The sequence below is a fragment of the Armigeres subalbatus genome, chromosome 1 (genome assembly GCF_024139115.2).
Source record: "Armigeres subalbatus isolate Guangzhou_Male chromosome 1, GZ_Asu_2, whole genome shotgun sequence".
NCBI classification, from domain to species: domain Eukaryota; kingdom Metazoa; phylum Arthropoda; class Insecta; order Diptera; family Culicidae; genus Armigeres; species Armigeres subalbatus.
The window spans coordinates 271067633-271086063 of NC_085139.1; the positions used below are offsets into that span (position 1 = coordinate 271067633).

An 18431-nucleotide genomic window follows, 5' to 3' on the forward strand; every position below is an offset into this window, starting at 1 on the left:
GCTTGAAGTTGCTCGAAGTTTCTCCCTGTCCTGCTTATGCCCGTTTGTTTACAAAAAAGAACGAAAAGGACGGGAACAACTTCGAGCTACTTCGAGCTGCTCATTGGACAGCACTTTTGTTTCATGGCAATTTCGAATGAGCGTGTTTTATAGCATTTGTTTTTATAGCAAAAATGGCGCGCAATCATCATCTTGACGGATGATTGTTTATATTCAAAGCGCAGTAATGACGGTCATGACGGTAACAGTTAGCACGATTTGGAATTTATTTTAAACTATTTTAAACTGCATTAATCATATTTAACTGGTGATAATTGTGAGATTTTCTTAGTAATTATCAAGATTATAGTTTCTCCAATGAGCCGCCGCAAATCAACTCACGTTCGCCAGTTGGTCGCCGATTCGCCGACGATTGTCTTTAGTTCTGGGGAGGAATCTTCCCCGAGATCTCGCAGCAACCGAAAACAAGAAACCGTAAGTAAACAAACAGCAACCAATGATGGTTCTTTGGATGCAAAGGATATGAATGATGGATTTATAGAGGAAGTAGAAGCACCAGTGCAGAATAATGGCCCTAGACGCTCGATGCGGCATCGGTCACCCAATAAACGATACACCGAGGGGTACGTGAAATCAACACGACATAAAGCCAGGGAGCATGATTCCGAAGAAGATAACAGTCATGCGGAATCGGCTACAGACGATGACGACCAAATCGACGATCTGGTGGGTAAAGTCAAGGCGACGGCATTGTTCGAAGAACGAATGGATGTTGAGGGGCAGAAGATGTACGGTTTCAAAACGCCGCGCAAACGAGGCTCGATGAGTGTACTGGCGTCTAGTGTCCACCGGACGCCTACCGTTGCTACACCAACAGGTCGAAAAAGCATTGGTGGTAGGCTGGTAGGAACGCCGAAAACCCCTACAACGGCCGGAAGGGGCAAGAGCAAGATGGAACTGGTTAAAACGCCCCACCGAGTTCGGACCAAACTTAAGAAAGGTAATTGATTATTGAACTAGGATTCGCTGTCAAATCCAAAGGAAAATTCTATGTTATATTATTATTTGTTTGTTATTTTAGATATCAAAAGAATGGTGCAACACGAATCTGGTTCGGATTTTACAGCTAGTGATAGTGATTTTGTTCCGTCCTCAGAGGACGACGATGATGAAGAAGGGGAGGAGGATGATCAGGAAGCCGATGAGGATGATGAAATTGATGCTAAGCCAAAGCGGCCCGTTATTCGAAATCAGTTAGGATCCATAGGCATTGGTACACCTGTGAAAGCTTTGCCAACAACGCCAACACCTACTGGTCAGCGTGTAAGCGGTCGAATTCGAAATCGTCAGAAGTCTAATTTGGATTATGTTCTGCAAAGCGATGACTATTTTACATCACACAGTTCATCAAAAGTGATCACCTCAGATTCCACTTTGGATCGATTAAACACTCCCCGTCTGCCACACGATCAGCTTTTCCGATTGTTGAAAGAATTTCGAGGTTCCACGGAGCACCAGAAAGCCATCCAGGGCCTGCATGAGGAATACGAAAGTCATTTCACTAAGTGGCTCTTCCTCATGAACGAAGGATTTAACATCCTCCTATTTGGATTGGGATCCAAGCGGAACCTTCTGCAATCCTTCCACCGCAAAGTACTGGCCAACCAGCCAGTCATAGTGGTGAATGGATTTTTCCCAACGCTCACTATCAAAGACATCTTGGACGCAATCACCGGGGACGTATTGGATCTCAATGTCCACAGTGCCAACTTTCACGAGCTAGTGGACATCATCGAGGAAGAGTTTAGCTACCTGCCGGACACGCACCTTTTCCTGATCGTTCACAATCTGGACGGAACCATGTTGCGAAACGGCAAAGCTCAGAACATTCTGGCTCGTTTGGCCAATATCGACAACATTCACCTGCTGGCGTCGATAGATCACATCAACACGCCATTGAGTAAGTTTAGGAAGGGGATAAGATCTGTTTTTTTATGGTTTTTATCCGTATCTCTCTTATTACCGTTCAACTGTAACTCTAAAAAAATATTTGGCTTACTCTTATTATATTTCCTTATTTCGAAATCATTTCTTATCACAGTCTGGGATTCATCCAAGCTAAGCTACTACAACTTCTCCTGGTGGGACGTCACGACGATGCTACCGTACTCGGACGAAACGGCCTTCGAGAACTCTTTACTGGTGCAAAATTCCGGTGCCTTGGCGCTGTCCTCGATGAAGAACGTGTTCCAATCTTTAACGTCCAATTCACGCGGTATATTTATGGCTATCGTGCGATACCAGCTGGCCAACAAGGGCAATCCGCACTACCCGGGGATGCTGTTCAAGGAGCTGTATTCTAACTGCCGGGAGGCATTCCTGGTCAGTTCGGATCTGGCTCTGAGGGCCCAGCTGACGGAGTTCATCGATCACAAACTGGTCCGGGTGAAGCGGACCGTTGACGGGGCGGAGAATCTGCTGATTCCGATCGAGCACGGTTTGCTGCAGCAGTTTGTCGAGGAGAATGAAGACAAGTAGGTACGTTGGAAGGTAAGTACGATTGAGGGTTTGTTAAAAGTTACAATCTTTTTGCTAAGGTAATTAAATGTGTTTGTGTGTGACATAGGAATACAATTGTTGTAAGAAAGAAGTCGTCCCTTGAATATTGTCTGCTCGATGCTCAAAATATAATTGCGAAGCTATCAGTCGGAAATCTTCTCTCGTCCTGGAGCCACAGCAACCGAAGCGGTTGCCTACTCGCTTTTCGTCGTCTCAATGATCTTGTTCATCGCAGCGACGGAGTGGAGATTAAGGTACGTCTGCACCGTGGGCCTTCGAAGTCGACCGAAATCTAGCTTGGTTAGGATGAACACCCATAAATGATTAAAGCTAGCTGGAATGCATAGTCGCAACAACTTCCACAATGTTGTGGGAATCGATAGTAGGTCCGCTATTCATCAGTCACTTGCTGTTAGAAGGGACTTAGCAAACAAAGCGCTGAAGCGAAGTAATAAGATTGTATTAGGTATTGTTTTACACCTGGTCCGAAAACACAATTCATCTAAAATATTATTTCAATTTGATTTAAAGAAACATCCATAAATTACGCAACGCTTGTCTGGAAGGAATTTGCGAGATGTATGACGATCCATACAATTTTTTTAGAGGATTCATACAAAAAATATAAAAGGATTTGAAAAGTTAGTTAGCAGTGATATCAATTTTCAACATATAGCATAATGAATTACTGAAAAACGTCAAAAACAAAAGAGTTATCTCCCATATTCACCCTATCATAATGAAATGAGTGGAAAATAAATGAACTTGTTTCTGAATTGTGAGAAAGATTTCCATCAGCATCCAGGAAGGGTTCTCATCAGAATCCGAGAAGAATTACCATTGGAATCTCTGAAGAATTCCTTTCAGAATCATCAAAGTATTCCAACCTGGATTCCTTTCAGTATGGTTGAGGGATACCCTTGGGAATATGTGGGGATACTGTACGGCCTGTGGATAGCTCCATTGGTGTTGCGGTGCTTGACTCGGTCGCGTTTGCGTTCGCACGTTGGTTGTCCGATGAGGAAGAGGCCAAGTCAAGGCCTACTGTTGGCTGATCCAATGCCATGAAATCGTCATTATACGGAAGGTGACAGCATCTGTCAACTGAACACACACTACCCATTTTGCAACAATTATCTTACCCTCACAGATACCCTTCGTCAGCCCTTTATCATTCATGGAGGCAGGATTTGCTTCAGTCTCTCGTTTATTTGCTTCGGAATTCCTCCGTAGTCGTTCGAAGATTTGTTTCATAATCGTTCGTAGATTTGCTTCGAAATTCTTTGACGATTTGTTTGAGAATCCTTCGATGATTTGCTTCGGAATCCCTTGAAGATTTAATTCGGAGTCTTCCGACGTTTTGCCTCGGAATCTCTCGACAAATTGCTTCGGGGTCACTTGACTATTCATAATTCTATATATAATTCTATATAAAGCAACGAAACGAAAAAAAAGTTACCTTATAACGAGGCTGACCTGTACATCGAAGGTTTGCCTTGGAATCCCTCGACGAGTTGCTCCGAAATGCTTCGATAATTAGCTTCGGAATCTCTCGAAGATTTGCTTCAATATTCAATCAAAGCACTTGAAGCTGGCCTGAGTTGGCCTTGGCCTTATCCAGCACCTTCTTGACATAAGCCAAGGGTACTTGGAATGTGGCAACATGCGTCTCCGCTCGACCCTTCTTCAACCGGATTGTCGGTATCCTGGATGTCAACACCACACTGATTTCTCAGGACTACTTCGATTGGGCATAGGGCTTTAACATGCACCCCATTGCCCAGCTCATGATGAACTTATACTCACTAAATGAAAAATCACAGAAATAAAGTTAAAAATAATTACCCAGCACTTCTTCTGTCATCTGTTTATACACAGCATCCCGCTTCAGACCGAGAATCATCTCCCCCTTCTGCGTTTTTGTCGCTTCTCATGGCCCGAGTTTTTCATCGCTTCTCATGGCCCTCAGTACATCGGCTTTGACAATAATTGCCTCGTGTCTGTCCCTTCGACTACGGCCATTGGGATTCGATGCGCCCTTTCGCATACGAGGGTAACGTTCCTTTCTCTCTCGCAGCTGCAGGGCTGGTAGCGAAAAATGCCGCCCAAAATAGTGACTTTAGTGACCAAAGCTGTCAAAAAAGGGACCAAATAGTGACTTTAAGTTTCAGTTGCAATTTCGATGAGACGAAATTAAGCGTTTTTGGGTCGAGGGGGAATTTTTTTTTCGTGGTTTGTGGCGGAAACCATCTTTCACTCCCCACTCTCTTATAACGAACTCAGAAAAGAAACGAAAATCGTGCACGCTAACTTTTCTCTCTCTTTTTATCCCAAGGAAATTTTACTAAATATCAGTCAAAAGTATCGCTACTAAAAACTATGAGAAGTTCTATCAATCGTTTGCGCCACTGGAAATGAGCAAAACATGGTTATCTATCACTCATAAGACCTGTTTTTCTTCCCCGAATGATTTCTAGGCAAAAATCTGCGAGAATGAACATTCTCTTCTCGTGAGAATGAGTGAAAATTGCGATCACTGGATTAGCTTAGGCACGGCAAATGCTGGGTAAAGCGTACCATTGGTACTTCGCGTACCTGAAGGAATAAAATAGACCCCATCTTGCGGTCCTTAGCCTCTTACCCAGAAACTCCTATCCCTACCTCCCCGTGGTGCTGGCCGGGATACGAGCAACCTTAGGGAAGATCGGGTAGCCAACCCCGTGGGAACTATGGTCGTATGCTGACAGGGAAGGGGCGATTTGCTCCTCTCTGGAGGTGCAAATCTTGCAGAGCATCTGTTCTCCATGTCAGGATCAGCTCACAGCAACGTGAGCTGATCATCGTCCGAGTGCCAGCGAGGGACTCTAAGTGAAACTGTGCACCATGGTCCACCGGGAATAAGGAGGAATGGTCCTCCGGAAATTTAGGGGGTTTGGTGTCAGGCCCTGCAAGCCAGCCTTTAAAAAAAAAACATACGCAACGAACAATCAACAAGAGAGTACGGACCGGAACCATCGGCGAAGATCACTGCGACGAAAAGGGACTAGCGATTGGAAACTCGGTTCGTGGAACTGCAAATCTCTCAACTTCATCGGGAGCACACGCATACTCGCCGATGTGCTCAACTATTGGGAAATTCAGCGCTCACCGGCTGACGAATGAAAACGGCCTACGACTAATTGATTTCGCCGCCTCCAAGAATATGGCCATTCGCAGCACCTACTTCCAACACAGCCTCCCGTATTGGTACTACTGGAGATCACCACTGCAGATAGAATCACAAATCGAGCAGTCTGATTGATGGACGGCACTTCTCCGACATTATCGACGTCAGGGTATATCGTGGAGCTAACATCGACTCTGACCACTATCTGGTGATGGTTAAACTGCGCTCAAAACTATCCGTCACCGTCGGGCCACAATGTTCGGTACCGACGACCGCCGCGGTACGACCTAGAGCGACTGAAGCAACCTGATGTCGCCACTGCATACGCGCAGCATCTCGAGGCAGCGTTGCCGGAAGAGGGTGAGCTCGATGGGGCCCCTCTTGAGGACTGCTGGAGTACAGTCAAAGCAGCCATTAACGACGCAGCGGAGAACAACGTCAGGTGTATGGGACGAAGTCGACGAAGATTGCAGACATATTCTGGAGGAGAAGGACGCAGCGCGGGCGGTCGCGCTGCAACAAGGTACCCGGCAGAACGTGGAACGTGGAAGCAGCACTACGAGGAACATTTGAATGGCGCTGAGAGTACAGGCAGTGAAAGTCAAGGCAGCGGAGGAGATGACTACATCAGTTCAGCCGACAATAGAAGCCAACCAGCCCCCACCTCATCCCAGATCATCTTCCGTCGTCTGTCACCATCAGTGAATGAGTTCGTGGGAAGTTATCAAGCCGGCTTCGTTGACGGCCGCTCGACAACGGACCAGATCTTTACTGTACGGCAAGTCCTTCAAAAATGCCGTGAATACCAGGTTCCAACGCATCATCTGTTCGTTGATTTCAAGGCGGCATACGACAGTATAGACCGCGTAGAGCTATGGAAAATTATTGACGAGAACAGCTTCCCTGGGAAGCTTACCAGACTGATCAAAGCAACGTTGGATGGTGTGCAAAACTGTGTGAAGATTTCGGGCGAACACTCCAACTCGTTCAAATCGCGCCAGGGACTAAGACTGGTGGTGATGGACTTTCGTGCCTGTTGTTCAACATTGCGCTAGAAGGTGTCATGCGGAGAGCCGGGGTACGATTTTGGACAGATCCAGTCAATTTATTTGTTTCGCGGATGACATGGACATTATAGGCCGAACATTTGCAAAGTTGGCAGAACTGTACACCCGCCTAAACGTGGAGCAACAAAAGTTGAACTGGTGGTGAATGCGTCAAAGACAAAGTACATGCTTGTGGGTGAAACCGAGCGCGACAGGGCCCGCCCGGGAAGCAGTGTTACGATAGACGGGGATACCTTCGAGGTAGTCGAGGAATTCGTCTACCTTGGATCCTTGCTAACGGCTGATAAAAATGTTAGTTTTGAAATACAAAGGCGCATCATCTGTGGAAGTCGGGCCTACTAGGGGCTCCAGAAGAAACTAAGATTCGCCATCGCACCAAATGTGTCATGTACAAGACGCTAATAAGACCGGTTGTCCTCTACGGACATGAAACATGGACAATGCTCGAGGAGGACTTTGAAGCATTTGGAGTATTCGAGATACGGGTGCTTAAGACCATATTTGGCGGTGTGCAAGAAGACGGTGTGTGGCGGCGAATAATGAACCACGAGCTCGCCCAACTCTACGGCGAACCCAGTATCCAGAAGGTAGCTAAAGCCGGAAGGGTACGATGGGCAGGGAATGTTGCAAGAATGCCGGACAGCAACCCTGCAAAGATGGTGTTCGCTTCCGATCCGGCAGGTACGAGACGGCGTGGAGCGCAGCGAGCGAGGTGGGCAGACCAGGTGCAAAACGACTTGGCGAGCGTGGGGCGCATCCGAGGATGGAGTGATGCGGCCTCGAACCGTGTATTGTGGCGTCAAATTGTTGATTCAGATGTAGACTAAATAAATGAAAAAAAAACTGAAATGAGGATTAGCTTAGGACTTGATGATGATTAGCTTGAACTTAGATGCACATTTGCTATAGGTTTAGTAAGTTTTTGGAATTTTTAGTGCGAAAGGAAAATCAGTAAGGATCGTTTTGGTACAAAACGAAACAAAAATTATAAAAATTCAGTTTAAACGAACCTGGGGTTGAACGCTCGACCTCCTGCTTATAATGCAGGAATAGTTATCAAAATATAACGAATCTTACAAAATCTAAAAAACAAATCACGATTGGAATCTTCTACATTTATGCTATTTTAAATGTATAAATTATCATCACAATATATTTTGAAAAATTCCAAAATATTGATCAAAGTGGATGTTGGGAAGGAAAAACGGCTTTTATTTTCTCATGTTCTTACAGCAAAATTACTTCGGGGATCCCTTACATATTTAAAGTATCGCCTTTCAATTCGATTGCAGTACAATCATAGATGCAATTACCATTATTTCAATTTGAAAATAAATATTTTTATTTTACCAAAATAAAACGCGCTGAGAATCATATATTCGTTAATAACTCAACAGTTACAACCGTGATTGGTGCGTCTGGTGCAAGATACAATCATCCTTTATCACACCAAACCATTAAATCTTCGTAAAACCACCGCAATTCGCTACAATGATAGAAAGAAAACATAGACGAAGAGCAATGGATTAATGCAGTTACGCCCCTATGAATCTAAGCACGAGGTTTGTGATAAAACAATGTTCTGTTATAAAAAAAAACTGATAAGCATGTTTGTTTTAGGTGTGCACTAAATGACAAGCCTATCATCAATTATTGGTTTCCCTGAAGCACCAGGAAGAATATCTAAAATTGAAAAGATTAATATAAACCGCCAATTGTGCAATTAATAGGGGAGACTTGGCAGACTTGATCCACTTTTCTCATTTTCGATGTATCTCAGCGCATGCAATCTTTAAAATTGGGGAGACTTTATCCCCTTTATATAATATCTGTATCCTTTCCCGTCAAAAATTGCATCTCAATTTATTGTCTCAATCGATTCTTTGGCTTAAGGTCAACTTTATCTCTCTTTCAACTCTCTCTCAAGCCTCTAACTATTTAAAAAAATCCGAAACAAAAGTTAAATAATGCTGCACGTGTGAACCGGTCTGAAAAATTCACCCGATGTTTGCGCAAAATCGGGCGAATGTTAGCCCAATCTGGAAAAACATTATTATTATTTTGCCTTTCTCGTACAACAAAGTTGTATCAGAAGGCTATAATTTCACTCCAAACGTGTGTATGTGTGTAGCCCATAAATATTTTTTTGTTATTTAAACGCGTTTCATATAGAAGGGCTTGGCCGATTTGAATGCAACTGGTTTCATTCGACGGAGCAAATTTCCTAGTTGGACACTATTGTTTTTCAATAAATCAAGAAGTTTGGATTATATTTTTATTTTTAATCAACAAAAACACAAAACAACACATTGAATCATTAATCATTTTAGCCGTGGCGCAACCCACGGTAAGTAATTTTAAGCAACGTACTAGAAATGCACCAAATGTTTTTAACCCTTTTGTTACCGACAAAAAAAACACCCTTACGTTACCGACAGGGTACCCGGGTACCCACGGACTTAAAATGATCATTACATTGTCAGTTTTTCACCGATTTTGACGATTTTGGTTGCTACGGATGCAGGAACTTACCCGCTATTCGATACATGTTACAGAGAACCGATTCGGATTACCTGATAACCGGAATTCCGGAATAACTGGGCCAAGTCCCAAAGTATGTGTAAATTGAAGATATATATTCAACCAAATGAAGATTTCTTGCGTCTTGACTAATAAACTTCTTTGGAAATTTAAAGAATATAACTTAACTACGTTACAGGACCATCTTATGAATTAATCCCGGAACGGTTATTCCGGAAACAGGTTCCCGTGGGGCCTAAAGTGGCCACAAACTTATTCTGAAGAAACCCTGGCAATATGGGTATCAAAATTCATGAAATTGTTTCGGAAGCATGATCTGATAAGTAATTGGACCATTGGATGGTTTGACAACGGACCGGTCATCCTGGAACAGGTTCCCGTGGGGCCTAAAGTGGCCACAAACTCATTTTGAAGAAACCCTGGCAATATGGGTATCAAAATTCATGAAATTGTTTCGGAAGCATGATCTGATAAGTAATTGGACCATTGGATGGTTTGACAATGGACCGGTCATCCTGGAACAGGTTCCCGTGGGGCCTAAAGTGGCCACAAACTCATTTTGAAGAAACCCTGGCAATGTGGGTATCAAAATTCATGAAATTGTATCGGAAGCATGATCCGATAAGTAATTGGACCATAGGATGGTTTGACAACGGACCGGTAATCCTGGAACAGGCTCCCGTGGGGCCTAAAGTGGCCACAAATTCATTCTGAAGAAACCCTGGCAATATGGGTATCAAAAATCATGAAATTGTTTCGGAAGCATGATCTGATAGGTAATTGGACCATTGGATGGTTTGACAACGGACCGGTCGTCCTGGAACAGGTTCCCGTGGGGCCTAAAGTGGCCACAAACTCATTCTGAAGAAACCCTGGCAATATGGGTATCAAAATTCATGAAATTGTTTCGGAAGCATGATCTGATAAGTAATTGGACCATTGGATGGTTTGACAACGAACCGGTCATCCTGGAACAGGTTGGCCGAAAGTGGCCACAAACTCGTTTTGAAGAAACCCTGGTAATATGGGAATCAAAATTCATGAAATTGTATCGGAAGCATGATCCGATAAGTAATTGGACCATTGGATGGTTTGAAAACGGACCGGTAATCCTGGAACAGGCTCCCGTGGGGCCTAAAGTGGCCACAAATTCATTCTGAAGAAACCCTGGCAATATGGGTATCAAAATTCATGAAATTGTTTCGGAAGCATGATCTGATAAGTAATTGGACCATTGGATGGTTTGACAACGGACCGGTCATCCTGGAACAGGTTCCCGTGGGGCCTAAAGTGGCCACAAACTCATTCTGAAGAAACCCTGGCAATATGGGTATCAAAATTCATGAAATTGTTTCGGAAGCATGATCTGATAAGTAATTGGACCATTGGATGGTTTGACAACGGACCGGTCATCCTGGAACAGGTTCCCGTGGGGCCTAAAGTGGCCACAAACTCATTTTGAAGAAACCCTGGCAATGTGGGTATCAAAATTCATGAAATTGTATCGGAAGCATGATCCGATAAGTAATTGGACCATAGGATGGTTTGACAATGGATGGGTATCAAAATTCATGAAATTGTCTCGGAAGCATGATCTTTTGGGTTATTAGGCCATAAGATGGTTTGACAATGGACCGGTCATTCTCAAACAGGTTTTCGAGGGGACCCTCATTTAGAAGAAACACTTGCTATCTTCTTTTTCCGTTATTTCTTGTCAAAAAGACTTAAAAATTCTTGACAGGTACTCAGAAATGATTTATAATGAACCACAGGCGCTGTAAGTATCATTGGTGTTTGCTGAATAATTTACAAAAATAAAAAGAACGACTAAAATTTTCAAAAATTTTTGTGTGGATGCAAAATGAGTCAAAAAACGTGACAAAAGCGGAACGTGATGAAATCGGGTCAAAAATGTGATAAAGTCGGAGGTAGATAAAATCCGGGAGTGACAAAATCGGGTCAACACTGTGTAACTTTTCACTTCTCTCTTCTCATTTCTCTCATTTCACTTTTCACTTTTTACTTTCCACTTCTCACTGCTCACTCCTTACTTCTCATTCGACCCATTAACTATTCGGCCTAACAGCCATTCAGCCTGATGACCCAACATCAGTCCCATCTTCTTGGAAAAAACATGTTTCCAAAAATATTTCAAGAATGTTGATGCCAGGGTGTCTTCTAAATGAGTTTGTGGCCACTAAAGACCTTTGACTGTTGACTGTTCTGGTTGATATCCATCCTATGGTTTCAACTTTATGAATAACATGTTTCAGGATAAGAAAATTATTTTGAGCTAAGTCGAGTCAAGTACGAGACACTGAAGACGGCCTTACTGTTGAGGTCGAAATACGTATCTGTCAAGATACAATTAAGTGGTGGAATTCAATGGGATGGTATAAACTCGTCTTATGACGTTTCAGGAACAATTCCAAGAATTTTGATTCCCATATTGCCAGGGTTTATTCTAAATGAGTTTTTGGCCCCTACTGGCCTTCCGGGAACTTGTTCCAGAATGACCGTTCCGGTTGATATCCATCCTATAGTCTCAACTGCATGAAAAACATCCGGTTGGTAGGCCCTCCCCTCCGGGAACCTGTTCCAGAATGACCGTTCCGGGTCATATCCAATCTATGGTCTCAAGTACATGGAAAACATGTTTCCGGAACAATTCCAAAAATTTGGATACCCATATTTCCAGGGTTTATTCTAAATGAGTGTTTGGCCCTACGGACCCTCGGGGACCCTATTCCAGAATGACCGTTCCGGTTGATATCCATCCTATGGTCTTACCTACATGGAAAATATGTTTCCAGAACAATTCCAAGAATTTTGATACCCATATTGTTTTTGGCCCTCCGGGCCCTTCAGACACCTGTTACAAAATGACCGTTCCGGTGCATATCTATCCTATGGTCTGAACTACACGAATAACATGTCTCCGGAAAAATTCCAAGAATTTTGATATCCATATTGCCAGAGTTTATTCTAAATTAGTTTTTGGTCACTACGGACACCTCGGGAACCTGTTCCAAAATGACCGTTCCAGTTGATATCCAACCTATGGTCTCAACTACATGGAAGATATGTTTCCGGAACAATTCCAAGAATTTTGATACCCATATTGCTAGGGTTTATTCTAAATGAGTTTTTGGCCAGTACGGGCCCTCTGGGAACCTGTTCCAGAATGACCGTTCCGGTTCATATCCATCCTATGGTTTCAACTATATGAATAACATGTTCCCGACACAATTTCAAGAACTTTGATACCCATATTGCCAGGAATGAATTTGTGGCCACTATAGGGCCCACGGGAACCTATTCCGGGATGTCCGTTCCGAGTCCATATGATCACGTGGTCCTAATACGTTGGGAAGTCATAATCCTCGAATTTTCTGCGAAACTGGTAACTCAGGGTACAAGAAATCATCATTTGGATTCTATAAGATCAACTTCTCCATTTTGAGACATAATCTAGCAAATCTGGAACTCCGGTAACCAGGTAACCCGGATTGGTCCTATGTGGCGTGGATCGGATAGAGGATGAATTTCTTGATCCATAGCTAACGGAATCGTCCAAATCGGTTGAAAACTGACGAAGTTATGGTCATACCAAAACGTGGGTACCCGGGTACCCTGTCGGTACGTTACGGGTAAAAATATTCAGAAGCCTCCCCAAGCCCCCTTAGAGTAGAGTGGGGCAAGAGTGCGCGTGGGGTAAGAGTACGTTTTCGATTTTTCTAAGTAATAAAAAAAGCTAAACTAGCAGCACTGCATCAGTTTGACAGGTATTCTGGCCAACTATTATCATGTGTAATTGTAAACGATTTGAATAAACAACAAGGGAGATATGGAGTTAGATAACTTTTTGGTCATTTTGCTAAAAATAATTTGATTTCCGCAACTAGTATTTCATTACCATATATACGTTCAATCAGGTGAACATTATACCATTTCGATAACCTATTGTATAGAGTACTTTATGGTACAGAACATCAATCCGGTTGATTTTCCAAGAAGTCAAAACCATTACTTGAATAATTTTTGGGACTGTGGGGTAAAAGTACGCAGGAACCGGTGGGGCATATGAATCTTTAAGTTATGATGTCAAACCCGTATCTCCAGCCGAAATAAGACTTCTTCCAAAGCGTAAAGATCCACAACTAAGAAAAAAGGGACAGAATTCGAAATTATCACAAGTTTTTAGGATAAGTTGAAGTAATTCGGTGTTAGAAAGGACTTAGCGAACAAAGCACTGAAGCGAAATAATTGAATTGTATTAGGACTTGTTTTACACCTAAACATAGTACGAAAACACAATTTCATTTAAATGATAATTTCATTTAATCAAAAGAAACATTTATAAATTACGCAACGCTTAGCTGGGAGGGGTTGCGAGATGTATGACGATCCATATAATTTTTAGAGGATTCATACAAAAAGTGTAAGATAGGGGGGGGGGGTGATGATATAGCCAAATTTTGCGTTACGTGATTGGTGGACTTTCTTTAAAGAAAAAGCCTTTGTATACGCCACGCGAAACCTGATATATATTTTTACCTCTGTAGTTTTTTGTATATATAAAAAACAATGGTTTTTCCTATGGAAGTGCACATTTTTAGGACCCCCTCCCCCTTTAAGAATTATGTAATCTTCAAACATTCTGCAATATATGTTCATTAAACATCAATTAAATGTTATTAACTCTTATTTGTGTTAATATATACTTAAAGCACATGATTTGATAAATGCGTACTCTTACCCCACCCGATGCGCACTTTTACCCCACCGGTGGGGTAAGAGTGCGTTTTTCACTTGTCTTGCAATAAGGGTTCTACTAAAACGAATCTCAATAATTTCAATATTTTTTCCACTGGGTAACATAAAGGAAGAGTATATGAATCATCGACACTGATTTGATATGCAGAAGCTTGCTTCATAAGGGCCACATGATCGATTGAAAACTAAGTGCGTACTCTTGCCCACTCTATTCTACTGGATTTTCATTTTCGTACCACCCAAATCCTAATTTTGCCGAGTTTGAAGATATCACGGAGTTTTAATTTCCTGCGATGTTTAGAACCCCAAAAAAATTTCACTTGAAAACAAAAAAGGTACCCGGGTACCCTGTCGGTAACAAAAGGGTTAAAGCCGAAATGTAGGCAACAAGCACTGCATTTACAACATTAATTAGAATTCAACATATTGAATCGAGAACACTGTGCCACCAAAGTACTCTTTAATGGGTAAAAAAGTACCCATTATGAAGTTAAATAGTTCAACTCATTAAAAGAGTAAATAGCCTTTACTCATTAATGAGTAAAACGCATATACGTCAAATTGAAGTGTAGATTTTACCCATTATGGCAAATTGAAAAAAATCGAGGTGGGTAAATTTTGCTCTTTTTATTATTTGTGTTTAATAAGCAGATCAAGTAAAATTTTCAATCGATGATAATAATGTTTGAAAAACGAGGAAAATGAGTGAGCAAACGAATTTTATTTATTTAGGTACTTATATTAAAGGAAAAACAAAAGAATATAATTACTTAATTAATATAACATTATGAAGTTGACAACAGATGGCGACGACGATTTGTTTTGATGTCTTGCCAAAATTCGACTTTCCAGTGCCGGATGATGCTCATCCTTTCGACGACGCTGTCGAAGACGCTGATGGCCATCAAGATACGGTGGTGATGAAGTACTGGGATCCAACGTTTGCCTTGGGCAGAAATTCGGTTCCATTCTGGTGCCGTTGCGTGTGGGAATTCGCCACCCTGTTACATGAAGTCCACACTTGTGCCGAAGCCCTATCCGATTCAGATAAGTTTAAGCATATCTTCGGTGTAGGGAGCGAGAAACACCAACGGAAAACGATGAGTTACTACATCCATTCCCACAAACGATCCGCTCCAGATCTTACGCCGTCAGGTTTACAGTGAAAGGCATCATCACCACCGGTGGATAAATTTGAGTTTTATTATTTATTCAGACTAAGGCCGAAGTGGCCCGTGCGGTATATAAGAGTTTTCTCCATTCGGCTCGGTCCATGGCTACACGTCGCCAACCACGCAGTCTACGGAGGGTCCGCAAGTCATCTTCCACCTGATCGATCCACCTTGCCCGCTGCGCACCTCGCCTTCTTGTACCCGTTGGATCGTTGTCGAGAACCATTTTCACCGGGTTATTGTCCGACATTCTGGCTACGTGCCCGGCCCACCGCAGTCGTCCGATTTTCGCGGTGTGAACGATGGATGGTTCTCCCAGCAGCTGATGCAACTCGTGGTTCATTCGCCTCCTCCACGTACCGTCCGCCATCTGCACCCCACCATAGATGGTACGCAGCACTTTCCTTTCGAAAACTCCGAGTGCGCGTTGGTCCTCCACGAGCATCGTCCAGGTCTCGTGTCCGTAGAGGACTACCGGTCTAATGAGCGTTTTGTAGATAGGGTAATGTGCCCTATAGTGAACCCCCAACCAATAGTGGACTCTCCAGCTATTTTTGCATTATTACTGCACAATGCCAACATTTTGCTATGAAATTCTATCGGGAGAACCTACCTTACAGTCCTATGATTTGATTACATACATTGGAACTGCTATGGAAAGTAAAATTAAATGATTTTTTTTTACAATTCTATAAAAAATAAACACGAGAGTGTCCATTATAGGAATGTTTTGGGGGGTCCATAATAGGGAAGAAGAACGTCCCGAAACGGGACATGAAAATCAAATGAAGTGTCGACTATAGGGAAGCAATTTCCTATTATGGACCCCCAGGGGGTCTACTATAGGGCAAATTCAGTTAGACTTTAAAATGTTAATTTTAACGAATAACGTCCTGTATTTGGGTGTTTTATGTATGTATCGTGAAGAGGGGATGTAGAGCTTGTTGTTAGATATCAAGCAGAGTTAATACGTTGAAATTTTTTGAGCCTTATGATAGGAAGAGCAAAATTCCGCTACTAGGGGTCCACTATTGGACATTTTACCCTAGTCAGTTTGGTACGGCGGCGAACTCTATTCGATCGCAGCGTCTTGAGGAGTCCAAAGTATGTACGATTTCCAGCCACTATACGTCTCCGAATTTCTCTGCTGGTATCATTTTCGGCAGTCACCAGTGAGCCCAAGTACACAAATTCTTCTACCACCTCGATTTCGTCACCACCGATGCAAACTCGCGGTGGGTGGCTCACATTGTCTTCTCTTGAACCTCTTCCTATCATGTACTTCGTCTTCGACGTGTTGATGACTAGTCCGATTCGCTTGGCTTCCCTCTTTAGTCTGATGTAGGCTTCCTCCATCTTCTCAAAGTTACGTGCCATAATATCTATGTCGTCGGCGAAGCCAAATAGCTGGACGGACTTATTGAAAATTGTACCACTCGTGTTAATCCCTGCTCTTCGTATTACCCCTTCCAAAGCGATGTAGAATAGCAGACACAAAAGACCATCACCTCGCCTTGACCATCTGCGGGTTTCGAAGGGACTTGAGAATGCCCCTGAAACTCGAACTACGCACATCACCCGATCCATCGTCGCTTTGATCAACCGTGTCAGTTTATACGAAAATCCGTGTTCGTGCATTAGCTAGGCATAGTCGATGAATAGATGATGTGTGAGCACGTTGTATTCTGCAGTACTGGCGAACACCTGGTCCGTGGTGGAGCGTTCGCCCATAAAACCTGCCTGGTACTGCCCCACGGACTCCCTTGCAATTGGTGCTAGTCGACGGCATAAAATTTGGGAGAGTACCTTGTAGGCGGCGGTCAGCAATGTGATTGCGCGGTAGTTGCTACAATCTAGCTTATCGCCCTTTTGTAGATGGGACACACGACACCTTCCATCCACTCCTGCGGCAAAACTTCCTCCTCCCAAATCTTGGTAATGACCCAGTGCAGCGCTCTAGCCAGTGCCTCACCACCGTGTTTTAATAGCTCTCCTGGTAGTTGGTCAACCCCAGGGGCTTTGTTGTTCTTCAGCCGGCCAATCTCCTCCTGGATTTCCTGGAGATCCGGAGCCGGTAGAATTATGTCCTGCGCGCGTTCCCCCAGGTCCATCACCATACCGCCATCTTCGTCTGCCACATCGCCATTCAGGTGCTCTTCGTAGTGCTGCCGCCACCTTTGGATCACCTCACGCTCGTTCGTAAGAAAGTTCCCGTTTATGTTCCCTGTGGCACGTGGCCCTTACGTGAACGGTTCAACTTCTCATAAAACTTTCGTGTGTTATTAGCGCGGTACAGTTGCTCCGTCTCTTCACGGTCTCGATCTTCCTGCTGACGCTTTTTCCTCCGGAAAATCGAGTTTTGTCTGTTCCGCGCCTGTTTATATCGTGCCTCGTTCGCCCTCGTGCGGTGTTGCAGCAATCTCGCCCATTCTGCATTCTTCTCTTCTACTAACTGCTCACATTCGCCGTCATACCAGTCGTTTCTCTGATCCGGGGGCACCGTGCCAAGTGCAGCGGTTGCGGTGCTACCAATGGCGGATCGAATATCTCTCCAGCCATCTTCAAGAGACGCTGCGCCTAGCTGCTCTTCCGTTGGGAGTGGCACTCCCAGCTGCTGCGCGTATTCTTGGGCTCGTCTACCGCCTTGTAGCCGCCCAATATTAAGCCGCGGCGTCCGACTTCAACACGTGTCGAAGTCGGACGCCGCGGCTGGAAAACAACACTTTTTTTTATATTTTGATTTAAATTTTAAAAATACTTAGAGGCGTAAAAAATATGTTTTTTTTGGAAAGTTGACTTTAAATAAAATAAAGAATCAATTGAGCAAATTAAAATTTTTGACGGGAAAGGTCAATTAGCTACTGGTGAAATGCCTATAAGAGCAGCGAGTAAAATGGTTGGCGAAGTTACAGAGCGATCATTTTTCCAAGATCCGTAATTTCATTTCCGCCAACAAAGCATCATCCGACGTATAAGCTTCATTAAAAAATACTTAATAGTTTCAAAATAGTTGAAAATAGTGACTTTTTGCAGGAAAAAGTGACTTTAGTGACTTGAGGTCGAAAAAGAAGACTTTTTAGTGACTTGCCCGCAAAAAGTGACCCGCTACCAGGCCTGCAGCTGTTTCCTTTGTGGCTTTCTTTTCCACTC

The 18431-nt window shown here is 43.4% G+C and overlaps 1 protein-coding gene across 1 annotated transcript; it reads left to right on the plus strand.

The window, feature by feature from the left end:
* Window positions 1-226: 226 nt before the first annotated feature.
* On the plus strand, window positions 227-2621 carry LOC134214065 (origin recognition complex subunit 2). Its single transcript, XM_062693510.1, has 3 exons — window positions 227-1000; window positions 1082-1960; window positions 2102-2621. The coding sequence occupies exons 1-3, from the start codon at window positions 358-360 to the stop codon at window positions 2536-2538; spliced, it is 1959 nt and encodes a 652-aa protein (XP_062549494.1). The 5' UTR covers window positions 227-357; the 3' UTR covers window positions 2539-2621.
* The last annotated feature ends 15810 nt before the right edge of the window (window positions 2622-18431 follow it).

Excerpts from the sequence above, each read along its gene's own strand:
- LOC134214065 (XM_062693510.1), top strand. The coding sequence starts at position 358 with ATGAGCCGCCGCAAATCAACTCACGTTCGCCAGTTGGTCGCCGATTCG. Across the intron at positions 1,001-1,081 it reads TCGGACCAAACTTAAGAAAG|ATATCAAAAGAATGGTGCAA; the intron begins GTAATTGATTAT and ends TTGTTATTTTAG. Across the intron at positions 1,961-2,101 it reads TCACATCAACACGCCATTGA|TCTGGGATTCATCCAAGCTA; the intron begins GTAAGTTTAGGA and ends TTCTTATCACAG.